The sequence below is a fragment of the Larus michahellis genome, chromosome Z (assembly GCF_964199755.1).
Source record: "Larus michahellis chromosome Z, bLarMic1.1, whole genome shotgun sequence".
Classification (NCBI taxonomy): domain Eukaryota; kingdom Metazoa; phylum Chordata; class Aves; order Charadriiformes; family Laridae; genus Larus; species Larus michahellis.
In genome coordinates, this window is record NC_133930.1 from 10516558 (window position 1) to 10530756 (window position 14199).

At 40.9% G+C, this 14199-nt stretch overlaps 1 protein-coding gene across 2 annotated transcripts in view; it reads left to right on the plus strand.

Annotated features, from left to right (window-relative positions):
* Positions 1-14199, plus strand: part of DNAI1 (dynein axonemal intermediate chain 1) — a 161139-nt gene that overhangs the window by 21280 nt on the left and 125660 nt on the right. For both annotated transcript variants that reach the window (XM_074570570.1, XM_074570571.1), the window contains 2 exons: positions 1800-1859; positions 4298-4435. In XM_074570570.1, coding sequence (XP_074426671.1) covers positions 1800-1859; positions 4298-4435 — 198 coding nt within the window. The remainder of the gene's footprint in view (positions 1-1799; positions 1860-4297; positions 4436-14199) is intronic.

The window sequence follows — 14199 nt, forward strand, 5'->3', positions numbered from 1 at the left end:
CAGTGACTTAGAGAATCTTTCCTTTAGGAGGGCATGCGGATCATCTGTATTTGTGTCATATCCTGTGATCTCTGTAGATACTGTTAGGAGAAAAAGACAGTGTTTTACTATGGTAAATTTTTTGGGGTGATGAAAATGGTGATAGAAAAATTCTTGCCTCGTGGACTCTTGGACAGCCTATGTGAAGTTTTGGTGCTACTGTAAATCCTTAAACCTCTGCTTGGATATAACATTTTTCATGTCTATTTTCTCATCTAAAAAAGCAGAAAACGATGGTTAGGGCCATAGCTGAGAGCTTGGAATCCATGTATTCTATCTTCTTTTGACACAGAGTCCCTTTAAGGCCTTGTACTTCAATTGTTACCCATGAGGCAGAAGTTTAAGTGCTCCTTTATCCTATTAAAAGGATAAAGGTATTTACCCTACTGTTAAGCAAAGGTATTACAGTAGCAGACCCAGGTAAGTATGACAAATCTTTACTGCAGCTACATGGTACATCTTCATCCCACTCTGTGCACGCACTTTCCAATCTCTACAGACCCAAGACCTTACATTCCGTCCCTGAGCTCTTTGCTGAGCCTGCAGCCATTCCCAGTGAGTTTGTCTTCACAGGGCCTCCTCACTGAAAAGTACCAGTGATGTTGGTCCCCAGCTGAGTGCTCAAAAAGGAGCTTTCTGAATTGGAGATACAAGTTTCAGAGAGAAAATTCTCTTGTTTTCCTTGCTGCCCTGGAATCAAAGTATATACATCTTCCCCAGAGAGCGTGCCTGCCTTCTTGCAGCCATTACACATAAAATGAGATGCTATTACATCTCATGGGCTTGGAGAAATCTAAGAGTTACTGTGTTGCTGGAGCTACTATGTCCTAGAAGGAATACTATCTCTGCTCACTGGTAGAGACGGAGAGTCTCAGGAGAATTTATTCAACAGTGGAGTGTTTACTGCAGAGTCTGAGCTAAGATTCTGAATCTTCCAAAGATCCCTGTGGAGGCCGCAGAATTTTTTATTTCTCTGCCCCCAGATCTGCATATTTTCTTCACATTGATTTCACTGGGAGAGGCTTGTGTGCCTCTGTGATTCTGCCTTTGAAAGCAGAATATAGATCTTAAATAGCTGTGAAGTATTGCTGTGTACATTCTGTACAGGATGTGCAGTTTCCACCTCTGAGACTGCTTCATTTCAGAGGTCAGTGAAATGCTACAGGCAGCTTCTTAAAAATGTCCTGACACAACAGCTTTTTGAAAGAAAATGCTGTTCCAGGAAATGAAAGTTTCACAGAAACATTCATTTATTTCAGAATGTTGATGTAAGGGTGATAAAAATATTATTTCAGTAACATCAAATGAATTGTTTGTAGGTTATCATTCTGTTCAACTTTCTTGTTTTGACTGCTGTACCCAAGTGAGTTTTTAATATATAGGTCAAAACTTCTCAGATCTGCTAGGGTATCATAACTGATCCCACAACTGGTAGAGGAATGTTTCAAATGGTAGAGGTGAAACAGACCACTCCAACTCCTTCAAAATGAAATACCGAATTTAAATATTTTAAGTATGTTGGAAAAAAATCAGAAGGTCTTGTGGACCTTCTTTTGGTCCACAAGAAAGTCTGTTTCTAGTTGCATGATCACTGATAATGTTTGTGCACTGCTCTGGGTGTCATTTGGATGTTGAATCAATCTTAGATCAATATTATTCTAACTACCTGGTATGAGAAGGCTGTTTCCACAGCTGGACTGTGTCACTGCAAGGAGTTTCAATGCAAAGATTACACTTCTTTATGCTTTTTCTTCATTCAGGAAAGAGCATGTCAATCGGAACCTACACCTTGTAAAGATTTCTCAGCCACCGCTAACCAGGTATATCCTTTTTACTTTTAAAGTTTTTTAGAGTATATTTAGGAAACTCAGATGTGAAAAAGGACAAACCAAATTTGCTACATTTGCATTCCTTGCAGTGGAATGAATTCCCGTACTGTGGCTTTGATCTCTGGTTTAAATCTGAAAGCAAGCTAGTGTGGCCCTCATTTCTGCCTTAATGGGTGAACTTACTAATGGTTTATATTTCTAAGGTCAAGTGTCTCTGTTTAGCTGCTTTTAATTGATCTACCACTTACCAGCCACTCTGCCCAATCTACTTTAGAGTCTTAAATGAGTGGAAATGGGGAAATGACAGTATGAGAATGGTTCTGGACTCAGCAGGAGATGGGCTGCAGCTGAGCTGTGCAGGAACAGGGACACAACTGCAACTGCCTCTTGCAGGCACTGACTCCTCTGGAGACCCAGCTGTCTTTGAGGTGGGGACTGTCCTGTTGCTGAAGGCCTTCCATCACTGTGTGGTGAGTGAGCTGGGTATTTAGGGGAGCTGTAATCCAGCATTCAATACCTGGTCAGCTGCAGGACACCTCCATCAGCTGATCCCATCAGAGGCAGGTTCAATGGGGTCTCAATTGCAGGAATAAAATAACAAAAAAGCACTTAGGACATGTCTGTGTGCTAGCTTTGCTTTGAGCACTGTGTTTAAGAGAGTGGAGACCTCTAAAGATTTTGTACAGCTGGGAATTTACAAGGATTCATGGAGTTTTTGGGAGTGTTGTTAAGAATTTGATATATGCAACATTGTGTTTTTTACTTTGTCTAAGGTTAGCTGTATGCAAAAGCAGGTTTCTAAAGCCCGAAGCTGAACCCAATGAGAAGTACAGTATAAGGAATGTAGAAGGCCCGCTTTAAACCTGTTGCAATAGACTTAGCTCTGTTTTATGTAGTGGAAATGTCCTGTTTATTCATGATGCAGAACTGTTACAGAATTGTTATACAGTATTTTCTCCATCTCTTGAAAATGTAAAAAAAATATAATAATATTTTGCAGGACATTTTACACATGAAATATGCTATAGCTTTCTTTGGAAAGGGAATCCAGACATTTCTTCTGATTGGTTCTCATAGGTATTTACAAAATGTATTTATGTTTGTCACTGTTGCAAGCATTGTTTTAAAACAGTGTACCAAACTGGTATTGAAAATACTGTTTGGTTACCAGTGTACCATGGGAACACCCAGAAGAAAGTATAAGGTAATGGCAGCAACTTCAAAAATGTGGTTATAGGAAAGTGATGGGGGGGGGGAGCAAAGGTGTCTCTCTCAAGCTGAAAACTGTAACCCAGTCTGTTCCTGAACTTGCAATCGTAGAGTAATTGGCCTGAGATCTTCCCTCTGTCCAGCTGGCCTTTCCTTTCATTTTTTTCTGACAGTGAGGTGACCTGAAAGTTAGAGAGAACAGAGCTATTTAAGATAATCAGGCTGTTGCTAAAATTTTGCATTAAATGTTTGAAAACTAAGAGGGAAAGTTTTCCCTTGTTTCCCTTTTATTCTGTTGAAAATTTGAGTAGATATAAAATAATATTTTAATGCAGGCTCATTTTTTGTCAACTGTTTTTCATTCTTGTTCGTCCTTAAGCCCATAATTTCCTCTTCCCACGTTTTCTGTTCTGCTCCTTCTCCTACACTTCTCATCATGTCTTCTTTGCCCTTTTCCTGTTGTTTGTAACATCTTTCCACCTCATTTCTGCCTTCAAATTTACAACACAATGCAGTTTTTTTGCTAAAGTTTCTGCTACCTTTCTTTATTCCAGTGTTCTACACTGTATTTTGTGTTTAAATCGTACTCCCTCTCCTAAGCTGATGTGTCAGAAATAGATTGCATTTTGTTTTGTTCTGAAAGTAATGTACCTGCTTCAGATACAGTACTAGAACTCCAATACTAATCAATAATTCTTAAGCAGAAAAAATACTTTTGGTTCTACTCTAGTAAGACATTCCTGGCATGTGGCATAGCAAAAGATCTAAAACTGCTCACAGTTTCCATTTGATCATATGCTGTGGAGTTGGAGTCCAAGATTTAAATTGTGTTAAGCAGCTACAATTTAATTTTCCAACACCACATGAGAAATGTCATAAAGCAGATGTTTAATGCATGTTTCCTATTAAACACTGGTAAATTAGCCAAACAGAAAGTCCTACAAAAAAGATATGGAGTCAAAGCACCAAGAAGAGTGTTGGCAAAAGAAATTGTTAAGAATGCAATAATGTGTTCCTGCAAAATAAGACATGCCCCATCAAGCTTTAAAAATCTTGGACTTCAATGCTTAACTTTTTTGTGCAACAAGCCATCTGTATTCAGCTAATTCCAGTGGCAGAGTTACTGTTGTGAGGACTATGATATTTTTGTGATGGTGTAAATGGCTGTTTTCTGGAGTATAATCAGGTCCTGATAAATCCTGTCTCTGTCTATCTCTCAGTGGAAGATCTATGATGCCTATGTGGAGGAGCTTCAGAAAATGGAAAGGTCAAAAGAGAAAGAAAAACCAAAAGCTCAGATAGCAAGAAAAGAAGAGGAGAAGAAGAAAGGAAGAAAGTTAACCTCTCTGGAGTTACAGGTACATTTCATAATGCTGGAAGAATCATGCTCAGAGTGGTGGTGGATGCATCCATAATGCAAGTCAGGTGAAATTTAGCAGGTCGTGCTGACTGTGTAGCTAGTTCTCTCAGTTGGCAAGTAACAACCGTAAGAAATGCAAAAGTTAATTTTTGTTAGGAACTGTATTTCCAAAACAGGATTTCCATTTTGGTGTACTTTTTATGGGAGTACAAAACAGTGTGAAGCCATAATCTTGTCTTTGAATGTGATTTCCAAGTGAGATTTATGGCTTTCTTTTTTTGTGCATTATCATGTTTGTGTCTCATTTTTGATTAGTATGTAAGGGATAAAAGAATGAAATAGGTAGAAACACTGTGTGACTTTACAAATAGTTCTAAGTGATGCACAGGTTTTAGGTACAATCTTCCATCTGAGAGGCAAATAAATCGTAGAATCATAGAATAGTTTGGTAAGAAGGGACCTTTGAAAGCCATCTAGTCCACCACCCCTTACAATGAGCAGGGACATGTTTAATTAGATCCAGTTGCTCAGAGCCCCCTCCAACCTGACCTTGAATGTTTCCAGGGATGGGGCATCTACCACCTCACTGAGCAATCTGTGTCAGTGTTTCACCACCATCAGTATAAAAAATTTCTTCCTTATATCTAGTCTAAATCTGCCCTCTTTTAGTTTAAAACCATTACCCCTTGTCTTATTGCAACAGGCCCTGATAAAAAGTTTGTCCCCATCTTTCTTATAAGCCCCCTTTATGTATTGAAAGGCCTCAGTAGGGTTTCCCCAGGGCCTTGTCTTCTCCAGGCTGAACAACCCCAGCTCTCTCAGCCTGTCCTCATACGGGAGGTGTTCCATCCCTCTGATCATTTTTGTGGCCCTCCTCTGGACCCACTCCAACAGATCCATGTCTTTTCTGTGCTGGGGACTCCAGAGCTGGACACAGTACTGCAGATGGGGTCTCACAAGAGCAGAATAGAGGGGCAGAATCACTACCCTCGACCTGCTGGCCACACTTCGTTTGATGCAGCACAGGTTACAATTGGCTTTCTGGGATGCAAGCGCACATTTCTGTCTCATATTCAGTTTTCTATGCACCAATACCCCCAAGTCCTTCTCCGCAGGGCTGCTCTCAATCCATTCATCCCCCAGCCTGTATTGATACAAGGGATTTCCCTGACCCAGCTGCAGGACCCTCCACTTGGCCTTGTTGAACCTCATGAGGTTCACATGGGCCCACTTCTTGAGTCTGTCCAGGTCCCTCTGTATGGGATCCCATCCCTCAAGGTGTGTCAACTTCACCATTGGTGTCATCTGCAAACTTGCTGAGAGTGCACTTGATCTCACTGTCCATGTCATTGATGAAGGTATTGGACAGTACTGGTCCCAATATGGACCCCTGAGGGACGCCACTTGTCACCGATCTCCATCTGGACATTGAGTCGTTGACCACTACCCTCTGGATGCCACCATCCAACCAATTCCTCATGCACCGAACAGTCCACCCATCAAATCCGTATCTCTCCAATTTAGAGAGAAGGATGTTGTGGGGGACCATGTCAAAGGCCTTACAGAAATGCAGATAGATAATATCCGTAGCTCTTCCCTTGTCCACTGTTGCAATCACTCCATCATAGAAGGCCGCTAGGTTGGTCAGGCAGGAGTTGCTCTCTGTGAAGCCATGCTGGCTTTCTTGAATCACCTCCCTGTCCTCCACATGCCTTAGTATAGCTTCCAGGAGGATCTGTTCCATGATCTTTCCAGGCATAGAAGTGAGGCTGACAGGTTGGTAGTTCCCAGGGTCCTCCTTTCTGCCCTTTTTAAAAATGTGTGCAATATTTCCTTCCACTGCCTGTGCATTTCCTTCTTGCCCTTTAGTTTGACCAGCAGCTCTCAACTCATCCATGGCGGTCTCTTGCCTTCCTCTCCTGATTTCTTACACCTGGACATTGAGGGCTCTTGTGCTCTATGGAAAGCATCCTTGAAGATCTGCCAGTCTGTTCTGCTCCCTTGTCCCTGTGGGCAGTTCCCCAGGGGTTCCTATTGACTAGGTCCTTGAAGAGCTGGAATTCTGCTTTCCTAAAATTCAGAATACTGACTTTACTCTTCGCCTGACCCATATCCCTCAGGACTGCGAACTCCACCAGTGCATGATCACCACAGCCCAGGCTGCCTACAGTCTTGACGTCACCCATTAGCTGACTTGTGTTGGTGACCAACAGGGTCAGTATTGCATCCCCTCTGGTAGGGCTGTCTATTACCTCATGATTAAAAAGTTGTCCTCAATGCACTCCAGGAGTCTCCTGGATTGCCTACAGCTCGTTGTGCTACTTTTCCAGCAGGTGTTCTTACCCATAAAACTTACAGGTAATTCTCACCCATAAGTTTTCAACCCACTCGTGGCTATTCTTCAGAGTCAGCTCTAGACTGAATAATCTCTCTAGACGAGAGAGTCAGCCATCTCTCTAACCTTGGTGTGTCGTCCCACAGCTTGTCATGGTCAAGCCTGAGATTATCCCCCTCCCCTTCAAGCCAAGTTTCAAGCTCTGTCAATGAGCCCCACTAGGTCATGAGCAAAGACCTTCCTCCTGCTTTGAGAAAGGTGAAACCCATATGATGCCAATTGAGGATTGGTGGAAATTTAGGATTCTTTCAAAATGTTACTAAAGCACTGTACTGAAACACATATCTCTATTTTTATTATTTTAATGATAATGTTATAGAATTTTAATTTATATATTTTCTAGTTATATACACATAAATGGTGTATAATTTATATAAAAGTTAATAATAGTTGAAATCAAAGCCTACGTACTTAAAATTGCATAAGGATTCTGGGACACTTGACCTAATTTGCGGGGGGTCTTTGGTGCATCATTTATTCATACAGTTGGAAAGTGACAGAAGTGTCTCTCTCCAGTGTTTGAAGTCCTATGCTATGGTCAGTAATTACACAGCATGGTGATACCTCAGTCATGGTGATGTGATCATCCCAAGAGTTCATCAGCCACTCTGAGTCTTATGTAGTAGCAGAGTGAATGGCAAGGGCAGCTGAACTGGAGTAACCTCCATTAGTCTGGCTTCTCAGAGTAGCAAGTATCATAACTCCTGCCAAGCTCCAAGCTGCAGTTGTGGTCTTGCTGTGAGGGTGATACTGGCTCCTAATCCAGGCTGCTCTGTGAGGAGTACCCAAGGAAGGCCTTGCAGGGATGCCACAGTCCATTAACCTAAAGTGACAATATACCCATCTTAAAAATCTCATCCCACTTTAGGCACTGAGAATGCCATAAGGCAACCCTGATAGATTTTTTCCATGTTCCAGAATGTTTTCAGGGCGTTCAGGAAGTTTATATTAGGGTTTCACAGATTTTGATCTATACAGAATTGTGAGTGGTAGTTTTCCCCCTCAGTCTAAGTTAAGCTATTTAGAAGGCAAACTGAAATAATTTCTGTAATGACTGGAGAAAAATGCAATGAGAACTGTAATATAGAAACATGGAAGTCAATTCTTAGCTTGCCCCTATAGTAGGTGTAGATCTATATCAATGTAAGATATAACTATGTAATAGAAGCTGATGTCTCCTGAAAGTGGCATTAGCACTTTTGTACCATATGGCTGGTCAACTGTAGAGGATTTGGCTGGTTTAGCTACCCAGCAGCACTGTGCCATCAAAACCCTTATACTATAAACAGACCAGGAACATGTTCTGACAGGCTTCTTCCTGTGAATTGTGCCATTGGAATTCACAGTCCTTTCTAAAACTGATAAACCTTTCACCTGAGTACATTTTTGTGAATTAAGCCTGAAGTCAATGATACAATTATGGGGTGGTCTGCTAAAAGCTGAAAATAAAAATGAAATAAAAATTCTACCAATGAAACCATATTGTAAAAAACCTGCTGCATGCTCCACTGACAACAGTGGGAAGCTGAAATCCAGGCACCCTTGATCCCTTCCTTTGTTGCTTTGCTTTTCACTCTTAGCACTTCCCAGAGAGACTGCAGGGAAGCCAGAAAGTCAATACACTGAAAAAGTGAAAGGGAAATCTTTATGCAGATCCAGTCTCACAAATTGAGAGACACTGTGAAGCTGATGGGTCAGCTTGAAGTGTATGAAAACCTGGTGTATTTTCCAGTCATTAACTGGAAACATGCAACCTGAAGTAATCCAAGACTACAATCAGGCATTACTTATTACAGGCATAACATCTGATCATGTATAGGTCTATGGAAATTTAAGGTTGGTGACATCTGCATCTGTACCTCTGGTACGAAGTCAGCAAATGGAGACATGGATTTTGCGGAGCTTCCAACTCATAGGTTACATACTGTGAACTGCATGGGGTAATTGAAACAGAATTTTTCCAGCTAAACACTTTCTGAGGCCATCTTGCCTTTGATCATTGCTGAAGGGGAACTGTGGAAGATCATGAAGGAGATGTGGCTGATCTGGATCAAGGATGCAATGGCTAGAAGCAGCAATTGATTTCCACCATTATTTCTGTCAGGCTAGGTATTAGGAAGAAAAAAACTGTGATTGATAGCTACTGAGATAGCACTAGATTTAACACAAAGGGAAGAAGAGGAGAAAATGAGTGGATATTACTGGAGGTGGATCTCTGCCAGAAGGTTTTGCTATGGTAGGAGATCATGAAAGAGAAGATCCAAGAACTACAGCTGCAGCTGGAGATGATGATAGGTGTCAGATGAGAATTTGAAAACATAACAGATGAAAAGAGAGAGAAAACAGTACTGGTACTGAATAAGAGGTCAGGAGAACAGATGACTGGGAGAGGAAGAACATGTTCCATGGAAGAATGTGGCCAAAGGCAGAGATGAGACAAGATGAGAAGAGACAAGATGAAATGGGAAAGAAACCTTGACAGTGAAGTAGAAGGCCCTTGCTAGGGGAAAAGAAATAGAATGAAGCCATTCGCTGCACTGAAGAATGAGGAGAAGAAGCAAGGAAGACGTGGTTTGGTAAAGCAGAAGAGAGGCAGACAACATAAAAGGAATGAAGGTAAAGAGGGATTCCAGCAGAAGGAAGGGTGAGAATGATATAAAGAAGAATATGAGTGAGTAAAAGACAGAATGACAAAGTATTTGACTGCAGACTGTGATGAGGGACTCTTGGAAATCTCTCAATATGTCCATCACTCAAATGGATCTAGAGAGAAGAGGATGTGCTACATCCGAGAGCAGTGATACAACGTTTGAAACTTTTCCTCAGTTTTCAACAAAGGCAGCAAACAGAACACGGAGAACACAGAATACCAAAGAGGAATGACAGGAAATTTTCTGAGCTGAAAATAGTTGGAAGCAGAGAGAAACAGGCAGAAGTGTTGTATCTGCTTGTCCTGTTCTTAGTGTTCCTGAGCCATCTGTTTATGGCTCTGATTACAGAGAGGATCCTGGCCCAGAGATGGTCTTGGTCTGATCCAGTATGACCCCTCCCCATGTTGTTGCACTAGTTTATAAATGACAGTGTCTGAAGCAGAAGCAAAATGCAAAAAGCTTAATGCAGTTAAGTTAATGCAAGCTATCTCCTCTCACCCTGAGACGACAAGGCATGAAATCACCAGTCTGATAGTAAGGATTTTTAATGAATCTATCAAAAGAGGGGTGGAGGTATGTAATTGGAGTATAACAGGGATATATGTAAGAGGGATAAAAATGGTTCCATTAGTCTGACCTTTAACACTACATGAAGTAATAGAATTAATATGTCAGGAAAGAATAGAGAACTGGGAATAAATATGAAATGGAATAAAATAGCACGTGTTTACCAAAGGTAGGCTGTGTCCAAATAATCTAATCTCTTTCTTTGATAAAAGAAAAGTTGTGATTTCCCTTAACAAGTATAGTAAAGGTAATTAGCTGAAATTCTGTAAAGAGATTGCTATAGTGCCTTTTGAAAATGATTAGGTAAACCATATAAGTTGTTATTTGTACAGATTGGGAGGAACTAGTGTAGAGGAAGACTGCGTGTTGGACTATTAAAAAATATTTGAGAAGGTGAGGGCTTACAGTTTGGAATGACAGGGAGAAACATGACTGTATCAGTTAGTGAGTTGTGATATGGCTATGAGAAGACAAGCACATTGCTGGAATCTATTGTGTAAGGGATAGCACAGAAATACTATTTCTGTTATGTAAAGCAGGTTGATATCTTAACTGGAGTAGTACAGGGATATATGATCTTGATCACCCCTTTTCAGAGATGATAGATTACAAATCTGCATACATATGAAAATGAACATAAGAAAAGAAAACCTTGAATACAAGAAAAGACTAAAAAAGTCTTAGCATATTTACCTGGTAATGCAAAGGCACAGAGGGAATCTGAAGCAGATAATATAGCGGGTGAAGAATTAATAAGGCAAAGGATAGCATCAACAGAAATGCAGATGGATGTGAACCTGTTAGGAATATGTTAAAACTGGAAGTTACTGCACTGGAACAGTATCTAATCTCCTCTGAAGAAGAAGCAGTTGAATAGTTTCTTAAAAAGTCCAAAGAATATTTATATTTAACAGAGAAATGTGTGTTCCTGGATCATGTGAGGTGATACAGCATTACTCCTTTCTGATTTATGCCCAGTGAGATAGCCCAGCCCACAGGGTCATAATTACCATTTGGAAGCTCTTGGATGACCACAGTTATTTTTGAAATAACAGCTGAAATTTGAATGTAACTAACCTTCACATTATTGTTCACCTGTTCCTGGTCATCCCTAGGAGTAGATGAGTTGTTATGGACTCCCTTGTGTTCAATCGGCTGTTTACAGTGTATCAGAATTAAAAGTGAACGACGAAAATGAAAAGATGAGTAAATTCTGGAAATTAATAACTACTTGACAGGATTCAACCTAGGGACTTTATTTGGGATTTGCAGTAGGCGTTTGCAGTGCATAAAGGTCATGGTTGGGCAACAGATGACAACACCACTGTATCATGCTTTTTTCTTTGCGAGCCAGGAGTTCTCCTAGTCACAGTATATGTATTGCCAGAGGCATGAGTAGTTACAACACTGTTTTTAGGGTGGAATTTGTCTTCTAGATGTTTCATGTTTCAGTTCATTTTCATGTTTCAGTCTATTGGAGTTACACATTGCAACTGGCCAGCTGCTGAGGGGCAAATGTGAAGCAATTAGTCTTAACAAATAGTAGAGCAAGACTAAGACATTTATTTTCAAAGTGCTTGCCCATTGTCCATCTTCCATATAATTCAATTAGCGTTATTGCTGTTCTGAAAATAATTTGTGCACAGAAATAAACTACACAAATTTGTTAGCTGATGAGCTCTCATTACATTTGGCTAGCCAGCCTAGGGTTGGCCTACAACAAAAAAAATGAGGTTGAAACAGATCTTTTAAAAATAATAAGATAAATTAGGCCTATCACTTCCACCTAAGATTTATTTCAGTAACATACGGAATAAATCAAACCAGAAATATGACAGGATCCAATGAGAAAATAACTTGCTCTGATCCATTTTAATGCCAAAAATGTAGTTATTCATGGCTGCATAGCTAACAGTATAGCTACCTAACAGGAAAGCTGACTTAAAGCTCTTTCAGTTAATCTGGAGAGCTTCCTGCATTGCAGGAAAAATTCCATTAAATAATATATTGTTTCTGTATTTACAGAAGTTTTTTTGTTTAAAACATACTTTCCAATGAGAAAAAAAAATAAAAATGAAAACTATAGAATCATAGAATAGTTTGGGTTGGAAGGAACCTTAAAGATCATCTCGTTCCAGCACCTCTTACTAGACCAGGCTGCTCAAAGCCCCATCCAGCCTGGCCTTGAGTATTTCCAGGCATGGGGCATCCACAGCTTCTCTGGGCAACCTGTTCCGGTGCTTCACCACCGTCACAGTAAAGAATTTTTCCTGATATCTTATCTAAATCTTCTCTCTTTCAGTTTAAAACCGTTACACCTTGTCTATCAATAGTATCCCTGATAAAGAGTCTCTTCCCATCTTTCCTGTAGGCCCTCTTTAAGTACTGGAAAGCTGATAGAAAGTCTCCCCAGAGTCTTCTCGTCTCCAGGCTGAACAACCGCAACTCTCTCAGCCTGTCCTCATAGGAGAGGTGCTCCAGCCCTCTGATCATCTTTGTGGCCCTCCTCTGGACTCAAGGAGCAGATCCTTGTCTTTTTTATGCTGGGGGCCCTAGGGCTGAACCACAGTGCTCCAGGTGGGGTCTCATGAGAGTGGAGTAGAGGGGCAGAATCATCTCCCTTGACCTGCTGGCCACACTTCTTTTGATGCAGCCCAGGGTACAGTTGGCTTTCTGGGCTGTGAGCCCACATTTCTGTCTCATATTCAGTTTTCTATGCACCAATACCCCCAAGTCCTTCTCCGCAGGGCTGCTCTCAATCCATTCATTGCCCAGGCTGTCTCCATGTTTGGGGGTGCTCCGACCCAGGTGCAGGACCTTGCACTTGGCCTGGTTGAACTTCATGAGGTTTACACAGGCCCACATCTAAAGCCTGTCCAGGTCCCTCTGGGTGCCATCCCTTTTCCACTAGACCATCAACCACACCGCTCAGGTTGGTGTCATCATAGATGAGCAGGACATAGCATTCAGGTTTGAGAACAAATAAAGTAAGCCTTATCTTCTGATCTTCAGTCCAAAATGATATCTCAGGTTGGAAATTCAGAATGCTTGCAGTTCAAGTTTCCTTGTATGTGTAAGAGAACAAAAGCCATCATCTTGCCCTTGTCTGTAGGGTACAGCACTGCCACTCTTCCCCAGCTCCTTCCACTAGCAAGTGCATGTTAAAACAGAAGAGAATTTTTTTGCCTGCATACTAGGTGAAGGGAAGCTAACGCACCTGATGAACCAGCAGGACTCCAGATCTGTTCTTCATACCTCATAACTATGCCTTCTACAATGTTGGAGAGAAAAGTGTTTATTGTGTTTCTCTTTTTCTAAATCAAATTGTAAGCTTTTCAACATTCAATATTTGTCAATTAAGCTTACTCAGAGCAATATGCTGGTGGCAATCAATGACATTTTTATAGTCATGATGCCAATATTGCTGGACAAGAGTTAGCAAAGTGAATTGCTTTTTTTTAGGAAGTTTTTTAGAGAGAGACAGGTCTTATTGTGGCAGAACCAATAGCGGCAACTTAAAGTCAAAAGAGAGAAATACCAGGAACTGAGAGTATTGATTTCTACTTGAGAAGTTTAGAGCATCCTCTTTGTCTCCCTCTTTAATTTCTCTTAATACCTATGAATTCCTAATACCTAGGGAATGACATACTGTGTTAAAATTTGAAAACGTCTTTTCCTGCACTTTCTTAAGTTCTGAATGTGACAGTAAATTCTCTGTGCTGTTTTCAAGAAGTCCTCCCACAGACCCAGGGAAAACCTGAAGAACATGAGAGTGGCCACACTGGTTCAGATCAAGGCTCTAAGCACAAGTGAGTGTGGAAGGAAGGGTAAGAACACAGCAAGAGTATCTCGCAGTCCCAAATATTTTTCCAGCCTTCAACTATTTTCAGCTATTTCCTAAGTGTGGTGTGCTTTGGCACATAGATGGAAGTACTTGTTCAGTCTTCCTTGAAGCCATGTAAAATTCTTGCATCTATAACACCCTTTGACAAAGAGTTGCGTAGATGTGTCATCCTTCTGTAAGAGTGACCTCCTTTTGTTTATTTTGAACTTGACTTTCACTAGCTTCACTTAACACCCCTACTTTTTGTATTTAGAAGAGGCAGTGAACAGTCAGTCCCTGTCCATCTTATCTGGGCCATTTAGGAT